Raw genomic sequence first — 23,128 nt, 5'->3', positions numbered from 1 at the left:
AAAAATTATAAGTGTTCAGTTCTTTAAAATGCTTTGGAAGATACCTTTGAACTATGAATTAACATTTATCCTCTGACCTGATTATTATGATTCTTGGTTTTAAAAACAGTATAATTACTTGGTGAGAGTTTGCTATTTCTTATAGATTGCCATCAAACATTATAATACAGAGCAGAAGTCTGTGTTGTAGGCTCTTAAAAGCTCTGTGGCCTTATTTTCATTACAACTACTATAGCTTCTTGGAAAGCAACAGTCTGAGAATTCAGACGATAGGATAGTTCCTAACTTGGATGAATTTTAATTCTTGCTTCATTTGTTTGGCGTTGAGGACCGCCTCCGTCAGAAACTGAATGTGCGCTCTGTAGCTTTCACACCCAGGTTTAGGGAGCCGGAGTTACATAATCTGTCTGAGCCCACTTTCTGTATCATTCTTCAGGACAAATTCCCACTCCTGGATAGACATTTCAGTGGAGAGTGTGTTATCACCACGTGATTACCGTGAAATAGATCTTTGCTCCCACTCCTTTATTCTACTGTTTCATTACCTGTTTTATATTTTCATTACTCTGTTTTATATTCAGTTGGTAGGGTATGGTGGGAGTTCTACTGGAAAAAAATTGACTTGAGGCAAGTATTTCTGAAGGTAAGTATTTGCCCTTGAGTCTACTCTTTGTAGCTTAGCTGAAAGAAATTTGCATTAGTTGTAAAATAAAAATAAGAGACTGCCCTTAGGCTCTCTAATAGACCTATCTTTCTTCTCTTCAACACTCTTCACTCCAGCTGCTAACGGTCACTTCTCTGATTAAAAGTTTATTAGTTGTCTTATCATTGTCTCTAGCAATGGTTTCAATATTAAAAGTTTTTGATGTCTCATTTGAAGGAATTACATGATTTTAAGCTGTTATTTCATAATATTTATAAAAACATATGGCTTTTATGCTGTTTACTTCATATCTTTTATCATTCAGTTCAGTTCAGTCCCTTAGTCATCTCTAACTCTTTGCGACCCCATGGACTGCAGCATGCTAGGCTTCCCTGTCCATCACCAACTCCCAGAGCTTACTCAAACTCATGTCCATCAAGTCGTCAGTGATGCCATCCAACCATCTCATCCTCTGTCATCCCCTTCTCCACCTGCCTTCAGGCTTTCCTAGCATCAGGGTCTTTTCCAGTGAGTCAGTTCTTCGCATCAAGTGGCCATAGTGTTGGAGTTACACCTTCAGCATCAGTCCTTCCAATGAATATTCAAGGCTCATTTCCTTTAGGATTGACTGGTTGGATCTCCTTGCCGTCCAAGAGACTCGAGAGTCTTCTCCAACACCACACTTCAAAAGCATCAATTCTTTGGTGCTCATCTTTCTTTATAGCCCAACTCTCACATCCATACATGACTACTGGAAAAACCACAGCTTTAACTATACAGATCTTTGTTGGCAGAGTAATGTCTCTGCTTTTTAATAGTTGGTCATAGCTTTTCTTCTAAGGAGTAAGCGTCTTTTAATATCATGGCTGCAGTCACCATCTGCAGTGATTTTGGGGCCCAAAAAAATAAAGTCTGTCACTGTTTCCATCGTTTCCCCATCTATTTACCATGAAGTGATGGGACGGAATGTCATGATCTTAGTTTTCTGAATGTTGAGTTTTAAGCCAACTTTTTCACTCTCCTCTTTCACTTTCATCAAGAGGCTCTTTAGTTCTTCTTCTCTTTCTGCCATAAGGGTGATGTCATCTGCATATCTGAGGTTCTTGATATTTCTCCTGGCAATCTTGATTCCAGCTTGTGCTTCATCCAGCCCGGCATTTCGCATGATGTACTCTGCATAGAAGTTAAATAAGCAGGGTGACAATATACAGCCTTGATGTACTCCTTTTCCTATTTGGAACCAGTCTGTTGTCACATGTCCAGTTCTAAATGTTGCTTCCTGACCTGCATACAGATTTCGCAGGAGGCAGTCAGGTGATCTGGTATTCCCATCTCTTGAAGAATTTTCCACAGTTTATTGTGATCCACACAGTCAAAGACTTTGGTGAAGTCAGTAAAGTAGATATTTTTCTGGAAGTCTCTTGCTTTATTGATGATCCAGCGGATGTTGGCAATTTGATCTCTGGTTCCTCTGCCTTTTCTAAATCCAGCTTGAACATCTGCAAGTTCACGGTTCATGTACCATTGAAGCCTGGCTTGGAGAACTTTGAACATTACTTTGCTAGCGTGTGAGATGAGTGCAATTGTGTGGTAGTTTGAGCATTCTTTGGCATTGCCTTTCTCTGGGATTGGAATGAAAACTGCCCTTTTCCAGTCCTGTGGCCACTGCTGAGTTTTCCAAATTTGCTGGCATATTGAGTGTAGCACTTTCACAGCATCATCTTTCAGGATTTGAAATAGCTCAACTGGAATTCCATCACCTCCACTAGCTTTGTTTGTAGTGATGCTTCCTAAGGCCCAGTTGATTCCAGGATCGTATTCCAGGATGTCTGGCTCTAGGTGAGTGATCACACCATTGTGATTATCTTAGTCATGAAGATCTTTTTGTATAGTTTTTCTATGTATTCTTGCCACCGCTTCTTAATATTTTCTGCTTCTGTTAGGTCCATACCATTTCTGTCCTTTATTGGGCCCATCTTTGCATGAAATGTTCCCTTGGTATCTCTAATTTTCTTGAAGAGATCTCTAGTCTTTCCCATTCTATTATTTCCCTCTATTTCTTTGCATTGATCACTGAGAAAGGAAGGCTTTCTTATCTTTCCTTGCTATTCTTTGGATCTCTGCATTCAAATGGATATATCTTTATCTCTGGGTTTCCTATATTTATCATTGGGTTACTCTTGAGCAGGCTTCTTTGCTCTCTTGTCTTGCATGTGGAAAATGTTCCCCACATGGTCTAGAAAACAGCATCTTTCTTTGATGCTTGCTTGAATTAGCTTGGTATTGATTTGATATTTGATATTATACTTTATCTCCTACCTTTTAGCCTAAGAACCTCACCCAACCCTTGCCAGTGTGTTGCATGACCTGCTTCTATTCCCGTGACACATATTGTTGAAGCAGTATATACTGAGTTGCAGGAAATTAAAATCTTTGCATGCTCAGTCATGTCCACCTCTTTGTGACTCTATGGACTGTAACCCTCTGGGCTCCTCTGTCCATGGGATTTTCCAGGTAAGAATACTGGAGTGGGTGGGTTACCATTCTCTTCTCTAGGGGATCTTCCCCACCCGGAGACAGAACTCTTGTATCCTTCATCTCCTTCACTGGCAGGCGAATTCTTTACCACTGAGTCATTGTTAATTTAATAAAAAAAAAATTGGACCATTTTTTTTGGTCCTGGGAAGGATTGGCTGTTAACTGGTGAGCTGTCACACATAGTGTAAGAGCTGTTGTCCTACAGGATGAAGTCTCAAGTTCGATAGAAAGGTATGGGGAGAGCTCTGTGATTTGGCCCCTCTCTATCTCTCTAAGCTTTCTTTAGCTCACACTTAGAAACTTCCATTTGAGCTATTTCAAATCCTGAAAGATGATGCTGTGAAAGTGCTGCACTCAGTATGCCAGCAAATTGGGAAAACTCAGCAGTGGCCACAGGACTGGAAAAGGGCAGTTTTCATTCCAATCCCAGAGAAAGGCAATGCCAAAGAATGCTCAAACTACCACACAATTGCACTCATCTCACACGCTAGTAAAGTAATGCTCAAAATTCTCCAAGCCAGTCTTCAGCAGTACGTGAACCGTAAACTTCCAGATGTTCAAGCTGGTTTTAGAAAAGGCAGAGGAACCAGAGATCAAATTGCCGACATCTGCTGGATCATCGAAAAAGCAAGAGAGTACCAGAAAAACATCTACTTCTGCTTTATTGACTATGCCAAAGCCTTTAACTGTGTGGATCACAATAAACTGTGGAAAATTCTGAAAGAGATGGGAATACCAGACCACCTGACCTGCCTCTTGAGAAATCTGTATGCAGGTCAGGAAGCAACAGTTAGAACTGGACATGTGACAACAGACTGGTTCCAAATAGGAAAAGGAGTAGGTCAAGGCTGTATAATGTCACCCTGCTTATTTAACTTCTATGCAGAGTACATCATGAGAAACAGTGGGCTGAAAGAGTCACAAGCTGGAATCAAGATTGCTGGGAGAAATATGAAGAACCTCAGATATGCAGATGACATCACCCTTATGGCAGAAAGTCAAGAGGAACTAAATAGCCTCTTGGTGAAAGTGAAAGAGGAGAGTGAAAAAGTTGGCTTAAAGCTCAACATTCAGAAGACAAAGATCATGGCATCTGGTCCCATCACTTCATGGGAAATAGATGGGGAAACAGTGGAGACAGTGTCAGACTTTATTTTTTTGGGCTCCAAAATCACTGTGGATGGTGACTGCAGCCATGAAATTAAAAGACGCTTGCTCCTTGGAAGAAAAGTTATCACCAACCTAGATAGCATATTGAAAAGCAGAGACATTACTTTGCCAACAAAGGTCTGTCTCGTCAAGGCTATGGTTTTTCCAGTGGTCATGTATGGATGTGAGAATTGGACTGTGAAGAAAGCTGAGTGCCGAAGAATTGATGCTTTTGAACTGTGGTGTTGAAGAAGACTCCTGAGAGTCCCTTGGACTGCAAGGAGACCCAACCAGTCCATTGTAAAGGAGTTCAGTCCTGGGTGTTCTTTGCAATGAATGATGCTAAAGCTGAAACTCCAGTACTTTGGCCACCTCAGGCGAAGAGTTGACTCATTGGAGAAGACTCTGATGCTGGGAGGGATTGGGGGCAGGAGGAGAAGGGAACGACAGAACATGAGATGGCTGGATGGCATCACTGACTCGATGGACATGAGTTTGAGTGAACTCTGGGAGTTGGTGATGGACAGGGAGGCCTGGCGTGCTGCGATTCATGGGGTCGCAAAGAGTCGAACACGACTGAGCGACTGAACTGAACTAGAAACTTTAGGCGTGCTAGATTAATTCCAGTTCCTTGCATAGGACTGTCATTTCTTATTCGGCTTTGCTTATGTTATTCATTCTGCCTGGAATATCTCTTTCTCTCTTTTTTTCCCTTGGCAGCTTCCTACTCATCCATTATGGTTAGTTCAGGCATCTTCCTGCTTTGAGTGTGTTAAGACTGTGTGTATGTGTGCGTGTGTGTGTGTTGTATTTACATGGCATATTCTCAAAGTTCCCTTCTATGAGTTCCCAGAGGCGAGAGAAGGTCTTAGTTGTGTTTCTGTCTGCAGATATAAATTCAGATAAGTTTTTTGTTGAATGGAGTAGAATTTAAGCACCTCAACTCAGTTATCTCAAGCGTGATGATAGGAGGCAGAAGAGGTGGGTAATGGTTCTGTGGAAAGTAGTTTAAAGAAAAAAATTGGAGAGATTTATGGAAAACCTAAATCAGATTTATGGAAAATCTAAATCAGAGTGACATCAGAGAGACAATTAACATAAAATACCCCTTTGAGTAGCTTGTGAAAGAATTGCCTCTTTGAGAAGGAATCAGGGCAAGATATTCAAAAACTATTCCATCTAGACACAGACCAAAGTTAGCTTTTGTGAGTTCCTCTAAAAGCCGGCCAATCAGAGGCGAGGTGCCTGCAGCCACTTTCCCTTTTGATTTGTGGTTCCTATGGCAATAGGAAGAGAGCCTAGGACATTTTTCTCCTACCTCTGTTAATAACTTTGCTTTTGAAAAATGCCAAAAGCTATTATTCTTTTTGTCCTTTCAGAATTACAGTGTCTCTCAGCATGGTGGCCCTGATTTTGGTTTTTGATTATACAGTGTGTGTGACAAAATTAATAAACACTGTCAGTTTCCTTGATTAATGTTCTTTTCTTTGGCTATACAACATATAAATATAAGTCAATCTAATTGGTTATTTGCTCTTACTGTTAGAACCCCGTTTGAATTAGTTCCTGTTCTTTGTGGACAACCCTAAATTAGAGTATTGGTTGCTAAATGTGAACATTAAAACGAACATTTCTTAGGGATTTTGTACCCCTTAAGCATCTTCATTGTGATCCCAGTGTGCTTCTCTTGAGCTCCAGGCTGAAGTCTCAGGAGGAAAGAGGCTTAGTTTGTATTGTTGTTAGCTTAATAAGTAGGTCAATAAGTGTTTCTTAAAATTGATAAATACCCATGGTACCAGGATAAGTACCATGGTACTCATATTTTAACAATGAGGTAGTGTTCCAAAAGTTTAAAGATATGACCACTGTTAGCGTTTTAAAAAAAGAAAGAGAGCGCGACAATGGTGTGCGTTGTGCCTCTGTGGAGCTCAAAGGAAGAGACCTTTGCACTATTCAGTAAAAGAACGATAGACAATAAGTTACTCCACAGTAGTCAACATGGGTCTTCACCCAGGTCCCTAGATTTAGAATCAGCAGCTTCAAGAATCAATTACTGCTTGTGGTCAAAGCTGCATTTTAATGCTCTTAGGTTGATAAATATGGAACTTTTATGTTTAGCCATGCTTTACAAATAGATCAATGTCCTCTTGGACTGTTAGCCCTAAGAGTAGCCTTATTTAGACTAGCAGGCATAGGCATCTTCATAAAAAGATGGATGTATTTCCTAGAGTGGCATTTTCTGTTGAGTAAAAACTATTTTTCAGCGCTGTGGTTGGTTATTTAGCTCCAAGGTAATTGACTGTGAAAGTAGAGCAGTTCTAATATGTGTTATAAACACTGGCATCACTCTCTTTACCCCAGAATATCTTCCATCGGTGTTACAAAGATAAGTTCTTAGAAACTGGACTGTCTTTAAAAGTCTTTTTCTGAATATACAAGTTCAATGTCAAACTTTAAAAATACCTGTAATAAATATTTAATATTTTGAAATTAGGTTCTCAGGTTTATTTTATGTTGTTTTCCATATTTTTATAAGTATTAATTAGATCATTAGATGATTAGGAAACTGCTCACTACTTTTCTTCTTTGGGCTTTATTTAGTTTCTTTACTTCTGAAGTCGTGGGGGGGTGGTTTGAACTAATTGGTCCAGTTCTCATAATCTAAATCTCACAGACTCTAAATTCTTTGATTTAGTGAATGTGAAAATTGGTCTCTCTTTTTTTTTAAGTTTTGGATCTCAGGTTATTAGCAGAACCTAATCAGAATACATTACCTACCTTATGCCTTCATGGTGTTTACCCTTTGAGGTAAATACATACTGAACTCTGCAACAGGAACCTGTTTTTACTGAATCAATGAAAATTGATTTGCAGATGAGTTTTGGTGTTAATTGGTATTAGTTGCTGAATACAGGTGTAATCCTTGAAGTCTGTTCTCAGGTATAAGTGATTCTGTGATTTGGATAACTACAGAGATTCCAAAAAGGGAACTTAAATTGAACTATGAGGATGTTGGACATTTAAATTAAATAATATATGCAATCCACATATATATACACATGTAGTGTGCTTGGGCATTTTCTCTGCCCTAAATGTTTCGCTAGGTATCTCTGGATAGTTTGTTGTAGTGGAAAGAAAACATGTTTGCTGAGAGTCAGACGGGATTAACCTCTTGTCCTAGTTCTGCCATCAATTAGCCCTTGTTTCCTTGCACTTTCAATAAGTTGCTGTTTAAGCAGATCAAGCTCTGCTTTCCTGATCTTTGGTTTCCTCATCTGTAAAATGGAATCATACTTGTCTTACAAGGGTTATTGTGAGGGTTTACTATGTCGTCTGTCTGGCATATAACAAGAGCTTGATAAATGGCAGCTATTGTCATTATATTATCCAAACATTTGTTCAACATCTTTTATGGCCCTCTTTGAAAGTGTTGGGGTGATGACATATGTATGCCTTGAGTATCAGCGATATAATTCTACCATATTGGCTATGGGAAGCTTTGAAAAGGAAGCATACTATTGGAAATACATGGTGTTTTCTTCATTACCAAAAACCTGCTTAGTTTTTTATTCCATTGAATCCACTGGTTTCGTATTCTTTAAATGCCTTTTCCAAATAATCTCAATACTCCATTACATTATTGGTGGGATTTAACTAGAAAGTACAGATGGCGGATAGGAAGGAGCCCAGGCTTACCTGAGTTCAAGCATAGTGCCCTTTGTTTATATTGTAGTTGGGGTAACCATAGAATTTACCTCCCAAACCAGAACACTTTTGAGAGTGAAAGTTATGCTGAGACCAATGTAAACTTGGACTGTCCCAGGAAAGTGGGTATATTTAACCATCCTAATTATAGCTAGAATAAACAAGTTTATGAGGTTGGGTCTGAGACTTCTGGAGGATTTTGGTTGAACCCAAACACCCAGCTTCAGTTTTGTTTTTTTTTTGATTCTTCATTTTGCCAGAGTAAATTAATTGACCTTAGGTTTGAAAAAGTACTTATTGAGTACCACAAATAATCTAACGGTTTAAAAATACTAGCTGTATTGTATTTGTTTATATTTTACTTTTTTACTTAATTCCCTTAAAACCAGCAAGCTCTTCAAGAATAATGGGAATGGGTAAATGAAATAAGCTTTTAATACTTACTTGTGTTAAATGAATATTGTAAGCAAAGTCCAAAATGAAAGTCATGATTATTCTAAAGTTTTTTTTTTTTTTTTTTTGCCTTTGCGAAGGCAGAGATCTGGGTGACACTCAAAATCAGATGTGTTTTTATCAGCTCTTTTGTCTCCTTTATCTATCAATCTGTCGCTCATCTTTCTTGCTCTTTTTGCCTTGTGTCTCTAGGTGCCCTGTGATTTTATCTAGGGAAGTGCAGAAACTGCCCAGATGATCAAGTTTCAGGTGATCAAAGCTTTTATAATAGAGGCATCATAGTCTTGTGGAATGAATGTGGGTTTTAATAGCAGCAACCAAAGTTTGAAATTCTGACTTTCCCCTCTTTTGCTGTCTTTGTGCAAATGACTTACCTTTGAACCTCAGTTTCTTGACACTGTGGTGTGGTAATTAGAGAACACATTTAAAGTGCCGGCCCCATAGTAGGTAATGTAATGATGGCAATTGTAATTATACAACATAGACCAAAAACCATTGAGGCTTCCCTGGTGGCTCAGATGGTAAAGAATCTGCCTGCAGTGCTGGAGGGTTCAATCCCTGGGTTGGGAAGATCCCCTGGAGGAGGGCATGGCAACCCACTCCAGTATTCTTGCCTAGAGAATTCCATGGACAAAGGAGCCTGGCGGGCTACAGTCCATGGGGTCACAAAGAGCTGGACACAACAGAGCTACTAAGCACATGATGTTAGAGTCACAGTCTCACCACTAATCTTGTTTTGCCCTCAGACTTTACAGTTCCCTTTAATGGGTTTCCACTGAAACATCTTTCTCTCCCTCTTGATTCTGCTCACTGTACCCTGAGGAGTTAGTGGTTGGCAGCAGAAACCTCCTTTCCGTAGGACAGAAAGTGGGCCCTCTCCCAGGTTTCCGTAAGTTTTGCTGGACTACCACCCCTGACCTCCAGGCTGCCATGGGTGCACCCCCTGCCCGACTAACATTCAAGTTGCCTGTGTGAAGGAGTGATTTGTTGCGGCCTCTAACTGCTTCTTCTCTTCCTTCCTTTTTGTCATCCTGCAGTGTTCTGTGCCAAGGTCTTTGTGGCTAGGCTGCGCCAACCTGGTAGAGAGCATGTGCGCACTGAGTTGCCTGCAGAGCATGCCCAGTGTCAGATGTCTCCAGGTGCCTCTCTTCTTTCTTGTTGTAAATGTGTTTTTTACGTATACCATGAACATTTGTTGAAACTTGCAGTAGTGTGTTTAATCCAATGTTAAGTCTGCTAAATGTTCTGTGTAACCCTCTGCTTTCCTCCAGCCTGGGTGCCCTACGTGGAGGAGTTCATACCTAGAGGGGCCCTTCTGAGCAAATGGGTCTTTGGCTGGGCCCTATTCTGCTCCTCTTTTTCCGCTCCTGCTTTTTATCCTCCCAACCCCTACCTTGAATCTGTGATTCTCATGTTTAATAGTTGTGCATGTACCCCCAAAACCTTGACATTTTCCATTTGGCTACCTTTAACAGTTCTTTCTTGAGTTGGGAGGGTTTCATAATTAAAGTGGTGATTTTTCTATTTTGAAACTCATCCTTTTGGCTTGCTTTCTCTCCCTCCTTCCATAAAGGAGTGGAGAGGGAATCACTAACAGTATAAAGCCTCAAATTGAAGTTTATAAAGATCACAGCTTTATGCTGGCAATAACTGTCAGTTTGGGCCACCTCCCAAAGACCAGAGCTGACACCTGTCCTTAGGGTCCACCCAGTTTTCCAGGCCGAGGCTGGCAGAGAATTCCACAGATAAAAGTAAAACTCTTTGGGGGTGTGGGAGGGGTTGCTCCGATAAAAGCTATTAGCAGGAGTGCAGCTGGGCTAACCTCATATGTTGGGATGGATTCTAAGAGAGTCAAGGCGGAAAACATTGTGACTTTATTGGGAAAGCTCTGTTTAGAGAAAGCATGTGTTTAATTTAGTATGGTTTCAGTAGCAGTATTCAGTTTTCATCACTGTATATTCCAGACAGTTTGATATATCTTTAAAAAGCAGTATTGAATTCCTGGCATCCTGTTGAGACTGCCCTGTTTTAGGAAAACACTGTAGAATCAAGAAATGATTTAGAGGGATCTTACTGATGGAATGAGTTTACTTTACTGTTCTCAAGGTAATCTCTCTATTCATGTTTACAGTCTTTAAATGGAGTTGGGGAGCCAGAAAGGGGGAAAATTTCCTTCATATTGGGATTGTGAACATTCTGAGCTGCGCTAGTGTGGTTATTGATTCAGATTGCTTTCTTTAGAAAACAGTTAACTTGAGAGTGAAGTCAATATAAGATCCAGTTGTCTTAGAGTCTATATGAAAAGTTGAGTTAGGACTCTTAGGGTCCAGGGATTGGGTGTTTCAGTAATGCGCCAGTGTAATGCATATTTACTCTTGGAAAAGCAGCTTCTCTGCATGTGATATAACTTTAACAAAAATGTTTTTGAAATAGCAGACTGAGATTATTGCATGTGCTCTCCTTGGTGCTAAATAACGGATATTTGCATTATAGTAATAGTGTGTACATCTTTGTCTTCTATTTTTCTGAAAATGCTTACTTGAATGTTATAGTTGCTTTTTAGTGGATTGATCCAGTTTCTATCCAGAAATTTAAGCAGGCGAAGAATTGTAGTTGTTAATGACATCTGGAAGTGCAGATTATTTTTATTGCATTTAGTTAAAAGTAATTGACCAACGGAAGGCCTTATTCAGTATATTTTAGTAGCAGTATTGTGAATTCTCTGGAGTTGGGGTGAGTGGGAGGGAGCAAATAGGGTTTCTACCTTGAAAATGGAAACCCAGATAAGTTACTTCTTTGACTCATCTCTCCCAGTGAAAATCATTTAAGAGAAAAAATATAAACGTTGCCTTGAATAGACCTTAAAATAAGGTGAAATATTGAGTGATATTCACTGAAATGTTAATGGAACAAATAGTATCTTCAGAGGTGCATTGGGGAATTTTGTTTACTTAGATTTTTATTTTCTTTAGTTTATGGAAGAATATGCAGCACAGTAAAGTGAAATATGCACTCAGCTGATTGGAGTTAGATCATTCTATTTTGTTCCATTTGTGAAAGGAAAGTAAACATATATAAATGAACTTCAAAGACTTTCCTTCTGTCAGTTCTTTGGTTTTATATATTATTTTAATTGTCTACCTCCAGTATCCAAAACAAATACTAAAAGTTAGTGACTTAATTTGAATAGGGGCTTTTTCAAAGAATGCCTATTGCTTATAAGCTACATCTTATTTTTGTCACAAAGATGACTTCTGCATTCACATTCTCAGCAAGCCCATTTTAAGAAGGCCTTAGAAAAGCAGGAACAGGCTACCTGAAGAGCCTGGTTGACTATGCTAGAGCTCTGGAATTGCATGAAAGGGCCCCCTTAAAATGACCACGTGCACCAGGGAACAGTTGCAACTTCAGCCAACTAGCCTATCTATTGGCTGATTTATCATACCATTTGAAAAGCAGGAGTAAAGTTAGTACTGTAGTTGCCTTTAGGTATAATGTATTCCTCTAGTTTCTGCTGTGAGAGAGGAAAAGGAATAGGAAAGACAAAAAAATAAAAACCATTCATTTGCCTCAGTAAAACTGTTTTAAAGAAAACTCCACTCACCACCAGTTCTACTCAGGGCTTCATATATATTAGTTTTGTGACAACCCTATGAGGTAGGTATTATTCCCATTTTTTCAGATGTAGGAACTGGGACTCAGAGGTGATATGTATGATTCAACTCAAGTTAATCTGTGAAGTGGTAGAGCTAGCATTTGAATTCAAGATTTGCGTGATTCCAAAATTGATTTTCTTTCCTCTACACTGGAATGCTACTATTTCTAGAGTTTTCCATTTTAGTTTTGTTTGTTAAAACTTTGCTACTGAGATATCCGGTGTGTGGCTTGTTTAGTCATTATTTGAAAATAAAAAAAGAAAAACCTGCCAAATATCTCTGGAGGGAGGAAATTACATTCCCCTTACCAAGCTGAGCCCTCCTGAATCTTAAAGCTAGTGAGGTTGCTGAGTGGCTTTTCTGAAAATTCAGTTCTATGAATATTTCCTGAGCAATTGGTATGTGCCAGGGCCTATATTGGTGCTGGGTATATAAAGATGAGCAATGCAGATTTAGTCCCTGCTGTCTTGGAGTTCATTGTAATAAGCAGACCTGTGGACACAAATTCAGCCTGAATCACCAAGTCCAGGTGTGTATGTGTGTGTAATGAAATTCTGATGTTAGCCAAATATACGCACACATACACACACTTACATATTTACACATACATACATACTTTTAAAAATTGTGACTAACCCTCAACATTTTTTTGGAACAGTTGAACTAGAATATCTGAATGCCTCTGAACTAAGCTGAACTAAATCAATATTTCAGTTGGTTCAGTTATTCAGATTCAACCAGTTGATTGTTACATCATATAATCAAGAGTTCGGACCATGTATCTATGTATCACATATTATATATGATTGTATAATTATCATTTAAGTATCATTTATGACTATATATGTATTACACGTGTTGTAAAATACCCACCTTGTTTTTAAGTGTTGGGCTCTGGGTACTAGGTTATCTCATTGAATTCTTTATGGAGAAGTTATCTAGTTTGGCTTCTTTGTCTCTGAAGTTATGGAATTTAATTGACTTGTCTAAGGTTACACATTTATTTAAGTGGCAGAACTAGGTTAAGAGCTGGCTCTGGGCACTTCCCTGGTGGTCCATGGTTGGGACGCTGCACTCCCAATGCAGGGAACTGGAGTTCTGTCACTGGTTGGGGAGCTAGATCCCTCGTGCCCCAACTAAGAGTTCCCATAATTGAGACCCTAGACAGCCAAGAAGTAAGTAAATATTAACAACCAAAAAACCTAGATCTGGGTAACTGCAAAACCAGTGTTCTGGTCAGCATGCTGTAGTGACCTTAACTTGACAACTGCCATTTTGGGGTTGAAAAAAATTCCCTTTTATTTTTATCATTAAAAGTTGAAGGCTGATGCACCTGGATGTAGAGGTTCTGTGCAGTGAACTGACACACAAGTTCCCAGCTAGGGATGCGCCTTTTTCAAGAGTTGCTCTGATGATGATGACTTGGAGTGACAGAAGGGATTGTGAGAGTCCAGCTTCAGTGCCTCGCTTCTAGTTCCATTTGGGTAGTTGTTGAGTCACTAAGTGGCGTCCGACTCTTTTGCAACCCTGTGGCCTGTAGCCTGCCAGGCTCCTCTGTTCATGGAATTTCCCAGGGAAGAGGAATTTCCCAGGGAGTGGGTTGCCATTTCCTATCCCAGGGGATCTTCCCCACCCAGGGGTTGAACCCACATCTCCTGCACTGGCAGGTGAATTCACACTGAGCCACCAGGGAAGCCCCACTGTGGATAGTGCTGTGCAGCAATGAATAGAACTTTTGACAGCTGCCTGTCTTGTTTCTTTTCTGTTCACTATGTATAGTGATCCACACTGATTGGAGGACACTACAGTTGGAACTTACAGCTGCCAACCTAAGAGAATATTTTTTAGAGAAGGGAGATAGCTTGGTAGAAAGAATCGTGATTCTGGAGCAGACAAACCTCAATTCTAGTCTTCTCTCTGGTGCCTGATAGCTTTGTGATGCTCGCTGGTCAGGTTTCCTATTCTCCTGACCCCCCCGCCCCCGCCCCGTTTCCTCATCCTTTACATGAAGGTGGTTATATCTGCCCACACAGTTTTATGAAGTAGAGGGAGATAGCATCTACACCCTGCCATTGGTTGGCTATTGAGGGAATGAAAATTCGTTTCTTTCATCACTTGCCCCTGGTGCCCTGTCTGGCCTGACAGCCTCAGAGCCCAGGGCAGGATCAGAGTAAGATAAAAGGTTGGGTGTGTGATATGGCCCCTGCTGTCAGGGGTTCTTGTTTTGTCCAGGGCTGTGTCCTTAGGTCATACGTGGCTGTTCCAACTCAGTGTCTTTTTTTTTCTAGTAAGTGTTGGGGATTTATTATTTCTTGTTCATTATTCTGTTGAACTCTAGGGCCAATAATGGGAAGGCTTGACATAACCTTTCAATGGTAGAGTGTAGTATTTTATGAACATTAAAAACCTTTTTTTTCTCTTTATAAGAAAATTTACTCAATATAGTTTATTAAAAAAAAAAAATCCATTGGTAACCTCACCACTCAGTGAACATGTGTTGCTGTTTTAAGGTCTCTCTTCCTCCTGCCTGTTGGGCAGGAAGGAATTCATCAAATTGTGCAGGTTCTCTTCATTATTGTGGTGATGAAAATGATTATAAGAGTGGTGTTTTAATGTCCTATGGAACCCCACAGTGTGACTTTGGAATCATGAGAAGGATGAAAGAGGGTTTAGCATAATGCCGCTCACACTTCTACTCACCTGGAATAGCTCTGGATTTAGCTGTACTAGATAGATAGCAAGACTCTTAGCAAGATTTTATGTGAAAAATTCTATGGAAATTTCCAAACACACAAAAGTAAAGAGACCCTTTCAACTCAACTGTGAACAGTTTTCAAAATGAAGCTATTCTTAGTCCAACTTTCTCTTTCTTGAACTTTGTTTTTTCTGGAGCATTTTTAAACAAATCTGAGATAGCTTTTAAAAAAGAAGGAGCATGACAAATCAGTGTTTTATGTTAGCAAAAAAAAAAGAATCATAAAAAAGGCTCAAAGAATTAAAAATAGTACAACTAATATAGAAAGTTATAAAAGACATATGTTTCCTTTGAACCCAGGTCTCACTTCCCAAAGTGTTACTTAGGAGTTTCTCCTGTTATCCTTTTAGATAGAAGCTTAAAAAACTACAAATATGACCATATTATACATATTACTTTTTAATTAATAGCTTTTTCAAATTAGTAAGATACGTTGCCCATCTTCCCATATCAGCATATGAGATCATGTGAACCCTGTTCTTTTTAATAGACACAAAAATATTTCATTATGTTGGTTTTATCATTTAAAAATATATATATCCAGTTCCCTATTAAAGTAATTTTGGGGCTCAATTTTTTTCTGTCATGGCACTGTATTTGAATGAATGTATATTTTTAGGCTTGAATAATTATGTATGTAGAATAAGTTCCTAAAAGTACAGTTGCTTGGTCAACAAATATCAGTGTTTTTTATTAAATCGTCCATTTACAGAAAAGTAATAATCTCTCCTATCCATCCCCCCAACAAATGTTAACAGTTAATGTTATCTAGCATTGCATATTTCAGTTTTTTCATTCATAGAATTTGTTACTCTACAATTATAGGGATTTTCTTATTTTATTAAAATAGGGAAAATGGGCTCACTGTAGAAAAACCACAGTACAGTCTCCTTTATTTACTTATCATCATAGTACAGACATGTCTCCAGATTTTGTAAAGCCTAACTCTTTTTACCAGTGGAAATTTCACCAACTTTTATCATCCATAGATTTGAGAGGAGTACAGTTTTTTTTTCTTTCTGAATTACAATACAATGTATATAAATATAAAAATCTTAATTGTTGATTATACCTCAGTGATCTGTCACAAAATGAAGTGATTTATTTTGATAGAAGTGGCTAAATTGTTTCCATGGAGGGTGGACCACTTTATAATCTAGTTTATTTCTATAAGCTCTGGATATCATTTAAAAATATTTAAGGTTTACTTTTAAAATATTATTAAAAATAACCTATACTTGTTCAAAATTAAACTAATAATAAAAAATGACAAATAGTAACATGGTGAATTAAGACTTTCTACCATCATTTTAAATCACTGAATAACATTCCATTTAATATACATATTGCTGATTTTAAGAAACCCTCCCTCTTTGTCAAGACTTTTTCAAGTTTTTGAGACATCCATGTTGAGTAGAAGGTCATTGTAGATAAGTCTTTGGATACTTCTTTGATTATTTCCCTAGGTGAAAGAGTGTGCACATTGAAACACTTTAGGTTGCTAAATTGTACTTTTGACAAGTTGGGTCAGTTTCCACTCCTTAGAGCAGTGGATGAGAGATTGCCTTTTTATATGTCTTTGCTGGCATTGGATAGTTTAATTTTTAATTTTTTTTCCATTCCTGTGAATGAAAATGTTAAAATACGTATCTATTTACTGGCCATTTCTACTTGTCTTCTGTGCCTTATCTCTTCATACCTACTTGGTATTTTTCTAAAATGACTTTTTAAAAAAAAATCTCAGTTTAGGAACTCTTTATATATTAAATATGGTAACTCCTGTCATTTATTGCAGATGTTTTCCCCTGACTTTGGCCTTTCAGTTTGGTTGATAATGCTTAGAGATTTTTACTTTAAATATAGTCATATTTATTCTTTTTATTAATTTATTTTTTATTGAAGTATAATTGATTTACAGTGTGTTAATTTCTGCTGTACAGAGTGATTCAGTTATGTATACACACACACACACACACACACACACACACACACACACACGCACGCACGGTTTTTTTCATCTTCTTTGCCATCATGGCTTGTCCCGGACGTTGACTCTGGTTCCCTACGCTGTAGGGACCTTGCTTGTCCCTCTCTGTAAGGGTCCACCTTTGCCTGCCCCGCACTCCAGTGTGTCCTCCACGCCCGCCTCCCCCGGCAGCCGCGTGTCTGTGCTCTGTGTGTGCGTCTGTTTCGTAGATCGGGGCACGTGTGTCGTGTTTTAGATTCCACATAGAAGCGTTTTCATGCGGCATTTGTCTTTTTCTTTGTGAGTTGCTTCACCTGGTGTAATCTCCAGGTTCTTCCACGTTGCCAGAAATGGCACTTTGTTCTTTTGCATGGCTGAGTGACATTCTCTTCTGTGTGTGCACCGCATCGTTTTTCATCCATTCCTCTGTCAGTGGACATTTAGATTGTTTCCTTGTGTGGCTGTTGTGAATAGCACGCTGTGAACGTAGGGGTGCATGTGGCTTTTTGAATTATAGTTTTGTAGGGATATACGCCCAGGAGTGGGATTGCTAGATTGTATGCTGACTTTAATTTTCTGAGGAGCCTATCATTCTGTGTTCCATAGTGGCTGCACCAACTTACATTCCCACCAGCAGTGTAGGAGGGTCCCCTTTTCTCAGTACCCCCTCCAGCATTTGTTATTTATAGACTGTAAGAAAATAATCTAATTTCTGGTTGTGCTGGGTCTTGGCTGCTGCCTGCAGGCTCTCTCCAGCTGTAGAGTCAGGGCTGCTCCTCGTTGCGGTGCATGGGCTTCTCACTGCGGTGGCGTGTCTTGTTGCAGAGCACAGGCTCTAGGTGCTGCAGCGCACGGGCTCAGCAGCTGTGGCATACGGGTTTAGTTGCTCTGTGGCGGGTGATCTTCCTGGGCCAGAGACTGCACCCATGTTCCCTGCGTTGGCAGGCAGATTCTCATCCCCTGTTGCTGTAGACTTTTTACCATGGCCTTCTGGTTAGTGTGAGGTGGTTTTCATTGTCGTTTTCCTTGGCATTTCTCTAATAATTAGCAGTGTTGAGCATCCTTTCATGTGCCTATTGGCCACCATAGTCATTCTTTTCCTTTGCCATTCTTCCAGTGGTCTTTGGCTTTGTTTTACATTTAAATCTTTCTGTTCCTTCTGCAATTTACTTTGGTAAATTCTTTGAATCAGGGATCCACATTCTTTCCAAATGGCCACTCTGTTTTCTGCATACTATTTGCTGATCCAGCTTTTCTCCATTGCTTTGAAATCATATGATTATTTCATTTCCTTAAATCTGATAATGCCCACTCATACAAATCTCTTTCAAGATTTTGTTTTTCTTCATTTCCCTAGTATCATCATCAGTTTTTAACTTCTGTGGGGTTGCCATGGTCTGCAGTATATCATGCTGTCTTTTATACAGATAATGCTGGTTTCAAAGTGTCTTGTTAGTGATGATAAACTTTGAAAGTTCAAAATTTCAAAGTGCCAAACAGAACGATTTATTTTAGCATTTTTCTAAAGAAATGATTTTTCCTCTGTTTTTTACTATGAATTGAAATTGTTGGATATTTTTAAAAATCATTTCCATGTCATATTTTCTGAAAACAGAGTGACTTTATGATCTCAGAATTTGAAGCAGCGGAAGCAGTAGCAAGTAAATTCATATTTTGGAGAAAGTTCTAATGACAGCACAGTGGTTGGCATATAGTACTAACATTCAAGAAGTAGCACTTGATTAACTCATGGATCATACACATATGTTTAAACACTCAAGAAATCACATACATTTGCCATGGTTGAGAGCTTCTGCTATGGGAAGATGAAAATGACACCTTGTCTTACTGATAGTTTTAATTTATGGTTTCCAAAACAGTGTATGTGATGGATAAGGTTTAACAGTGTACATAATTTAAGGATAGGTAGGTGGATAAATGAAATTCAGACCACATCAGAAAATGCCTTTTTAGTTTTTCAACAAAAATAACACAGTATGCCTCATACTAAAGTCTTTTATATTGCTTGTAAGAATTCTGGTTTTTGTACTTCTGTTGATTTATACTTATTGTTCTGTTTATGAAAGTAACATTTTTTCATTGCAAAAATTATGGATAGTAGAAAAGTATAAAGAAGAAATTAATCATTCAACCATATTCTCACTTTTAGTGTCCATTCTTTTGTTTTTTTCCCTTGACATTTTATTTCTGTGTGTGTGTGTATATTTTGTTTATAGATAGGCTTATACTCTATATATACTGAATTATAACCCCATTTTTACCAATATGGTTCACATTAATAAACCTAGGTCTTCATTTTAAATAATTACATAGAGTTTTAATTGTCTGGATGTATAGTAATTTAATCACTCTCCTACTGATGGACATTAAGGTTATTAAATTTTAGTCTGTACTTACTTATTAGGTTGTATGTACAATAATGTAATCACTCTCCTACTGGTGGACATTAAAGTTATTAAGTTTTAGTCTGTACTTATTTCTTAGGTTTTATTCATTGGAAAAATTCTAAATCAAAGGGTATAAACTTTTTAAGGTTTTCTGACATTGACCAATCCACCACCAAAAAGTTATTCTGATCTACATTATTCTCAGCAGTATATGATAGTAGAAATAAAGACCCAATGTGGAAAACTGGAAAGCATAGGAAAACACAAAGAATGCAGTAAAAAAAATCATACTTTGTTTACTCATTTGTTTATTCTTCAAGCAGCAAATATTTATGAAGCTTCTACTATGTACCAGGGATTATTGTAGGGGCTGGAAATACAGGAGTGCACAAAAAGCCACTCTGTCTTGAAACTTAAATTTTAGTGGGGACAGAAAGGAAATAAGTAAATCACATGGTATTTTAGGTAGTAAGAAGTGCTATGGAGAAAGGGGGAGGTAGGGCCCTCCAAGGAGGCTTTTGTTTTACAAGAGATGGGACGTCATTAGAGAAAACTGTCTGCAGTGCAGGAGACCCGGCTTTGACCCTTGGGAAGAGCCCCAGGGTTGGGAAGAGCCCCTGGAGAAGGAAATGGCAACCCACTCCAGTATTCTTGCTTGGAAAATCCTATAGACCGAGGAGCGTGGTGGGCGACAGGCCATGAGGTTGCATGAGTCAGGCCCGACTTAGCGACTAGCCCACCACTAGAGGAGCAGTTTATCCTGCTAACATGTTAATAGGATCTCTGTCTTCTGTATAGATGATAGAATGAAGAGAGAAAACAAGGGGGCCAACTCTAAGGTTGAGCAGTGTATTAGTCATGGTTCCCCAGAGAGATAGAACCAGTAGTGCTAGGTAGGTAGATGGATAGATAAGATATTTTAGAGAATTGGCTCACATGATTGTGGGGACTGGCAAAGTTGAAATTTGTGTGGCCAAGCAGCTTAGAAATGCAGCCAAGGTTTCGGTGTTACAGTCTGGAGGCAGAATGTTTTCTCTGTGGCCCTCAACTTACTAAATAAGCCCTGTGTACATTTTGGAAGGTAGTATGCGATCAGATCTACAAAATAACCTTCACAGCAACCTATAGATTAAGGCTTGACCAAACAACTGGCTGACTTGACACATAAAATTAACCGTTACAACTGTGACTGAAAAGAGGCCAACTTTGGAGTTAGGGATACAAATGGAAACAGAAGCAGCCCGTGACCAAATGAAGAAAAGTGAGTGTGACATTAGTAAGCGTGATACCAATCTTACCAAGCCAGTACCATTTGTATCACCAGTATCTAATAACCATAGTCAGAGGTGATTTGGACTTTTGAGTCCCCAGTATGGGAAGATAAAAATATGGTATATGTCTACTTGTGACAATGAAGTGCTTTAGTATTGACTCTTCACGAAGAATCATTCAGTACATAGTACTCATTTTGTAGAAGAACCATACGTGTGTAGGGATCTCACAGTTAACACTTAGCCAGTCACATTACTAAGCCTTTTCCTGTACTTTTTTTTAATCCTCTGAACAGTTTTATGAACTAGGTTTCGTTATGTCTGTTTTATACATGAGGAAATGGAGATTCAGAGAGAAAGAAAGCTTGTGACTTGCCTAAGGGCACATAAAAGTAAGGGGCAAAACCAGAATTTAAACAGTCCCTTCGGTTCCCGTACGCTTTGCTTTGGTGGTATTAGTCTCTCAGTGGTTTTAGTCTCTTAAGTCATATCCAACTCTTTGCGATGTCATGGAGCCTGCCAGGCTCCTCTGTCCATGGAATTTCCCAGGCAAGAACACTGGAGTGGGGTAGCTATTTCCATTTCCAGGGGATCTTCCTGACCCAGGGATTGAACCCAGGTCTCTTGCTTGTCAGGTAGATTCTTTACCATAGAGCCATGTGGGAAGCCCCTCCAATACACCTTACTGCCTCTCAAAGTAGAAACTGTTTTCATAGAGACGATTATGTGCATTTTAAGTTGTAAATAGAGTTTTCTAGGACAATTACGCAATAGGAATGCTATTTATGTTGTTACACCAGTAGCTTACATGATCAAATATCTCTTCTTTAGAGCCCTTCTCTGGCCACCCAGTCTAAAATAGCTTACTGCTTTTCACTCTGTTCCTTACCCTACTTTATTTTTTCTTCATGGCACTTAGCACTGCCTGAAATTACATTCTGTGTGTTTTTTTTTCCCCTCCCCATTGTCTTTCTCCCCATGGAAACCCCAAGTTCCATGAGAAAAGGGTCATGTCTTAGTCTGCGTGAATAAATTCACCTGTTTGTAAAATAGTTTCTGAACAGGCAGAATAAACTGGAGAAGAAGAAATGGCTGTCTAAGCTAGGGACTGTTGGGATTGTATGGTGTAGTAGTATTTGCTGTCATAGCCAGAACTACTTTGGACTTAGTTCGCTGAGTTCTTTGAACTCAAGTATTCTTGTGAATTGAAGGAGTTTCTTGAGGAAAAAATGATTTTGCTTTGAAGACTAGCTTGTTGTATTGTTGTTTTGCTTAAAAAATAATCTTTTCTGATTATAGAAGTAATGCATGCATATTGTAGAATGTTGGGATAAAATTAGAAAGAAAAATGAGGAATAATTTAGGGAATATCATTCTTAATAATTTGACATATTTTATTTGAGTTTTTAATCTGTGCATTGCTTTACATCCTTGAGAATTATATCTATATAATTATATAACCTTATATGCTTTTATTTTACTTTACATACTTTGTACACTTATTCAGGCTTATTGTGTTTATATGTTACTATTATTAAAAATTTCTCATGATTTGAAATGACCACATTCCATGAACATCCTATAATTTGACATTTTTCTGGATGCTTAGACTCTTCACTTTTATTTATTAAAAATGAATCGCCATCTTTTGGCACAACTCTTTGCCTTCCTTTTCAATTACTTAGGATATATTCCTAGGAGATACACTGTATATATCTTGTCATATTGCTTTCCAGAGGGTTTGCATCCTCACTAGGATTGAACATTGCTATTTTGAATAAGTTTAACTAGGCTACTTTGTGTAGCTCAGTAGTATACTCTTAAAATCACAGGCCTCTTCACAAATGGCAACTCTTCTCTGAGCAATTTGAGTATATGTTGAGTCAGCTAAGCCATGGCCTACTAAAAGAAGATCTAATAATACTGGATATACTTGGCCAAGAGAAAGAATTTGAGAGACATTTTCAAACACAGAACACCTGTGCCAGTCTGTGCCTTCTTACTGAATTACTTGGGTGCTCTGATAGTAATTCAAAAATGAGATCATGCAGTTTGGATGGGATTATTTAGAAACTACTTAGAACATAGTGTTAAACATATCGCCCATACATTTTGTACATTTTTTACTGTCTGCTGTGTGCCACGCACTGTACTGTGACCTGGTAGCACAGAACCTGCTGCCAGTTTTTGTAGATGGGTGGCATATGAAAACTCTTCATAAGAAGAGCTTTCTATTCCTTCCTCCCTCCCTCTAAAAAACCAGGAGTCGCTTACTGAAGTCCTTGTAAAATCTCTTAGAGCTTGCTTCGTTTTTAAATTCAGAGTAAAAGGCAAATGTTAAATCCTTCATCTGTGGAGACAACAAGAGATGAAAAATTAAGGACTAAAGTAATGGTAACCAGAAGAATTAAAAGACGCTTACTTTTTGGAAGAAAACATACATAGCATATTGAAAAGCAGAGACATTACATTGCCTACAAAGGTCTGTCTAGTCAAGGCTATGGTTTTTCCTGTGGTCATGTATGGATGTGAGAGTTGGACTGTGAAGAAGGCTGAGCACCGAAGAATTGATGCTTTTGAACTG

General features: G+C 38.7%; 1 protein-coding gene across 9 annotated transcripts in view; it reads left to right on the top strand.

Annotated features, from left to right (window-relative positions):
• Positions 1 to 23,128, top strand: part of FBXW11 (F-box and WD repeat domain containing 11) — a 131,621-nt gene that overhangs the window by 32,277 nt on the left and 76,216 nt on the right. For 3 of the 9 annotated variants that reach the window (XM_027520517.1, XM_027520522.1, XM_027520515.1), the window contains exon 2: positions 9,526 to 9,627. The exons of 4 other annotated variants lie outside the window; for them this stretch is intronic. In XM_027520517.1, coding sequence (XP_027376318.1) covers positions 9,526 to 9,627 — 102 coding nt within the window. Of the gene's footprint in view, positions 1 to 8,707; positions 8,738 to 9,525; positions 9,628 to 23,128 lie in introns of those variants that run through there. 2 more of the 9 variants (XM_027520516.1, XM_027520519.1) reach the window with 2 other exon arrangements.

The sequence above is a fragment of the Bos indicus x Bos taurus genome, chromosome 20, assembly GCF_003369695.1.
Source record: "Bos indicus x Bos taurus breed Angus x Brahman F1 hybrid chromosome 20, Bos_hybrid_MaternalHap_v2.0, whole genome shotgun sequence".
NCBI classification, from domain to species: domain Eukaryota; kingdom Metazoa; phylum Chordata; class Mammalia; order Artiodactyla; family Bovidae; genus Bos; species Bos indicus x Bos taurus.
Note: the sequence above shows the minus strand (reverse complement) of the source record. Positions and strands in the feature narration are given on the sequence as shown.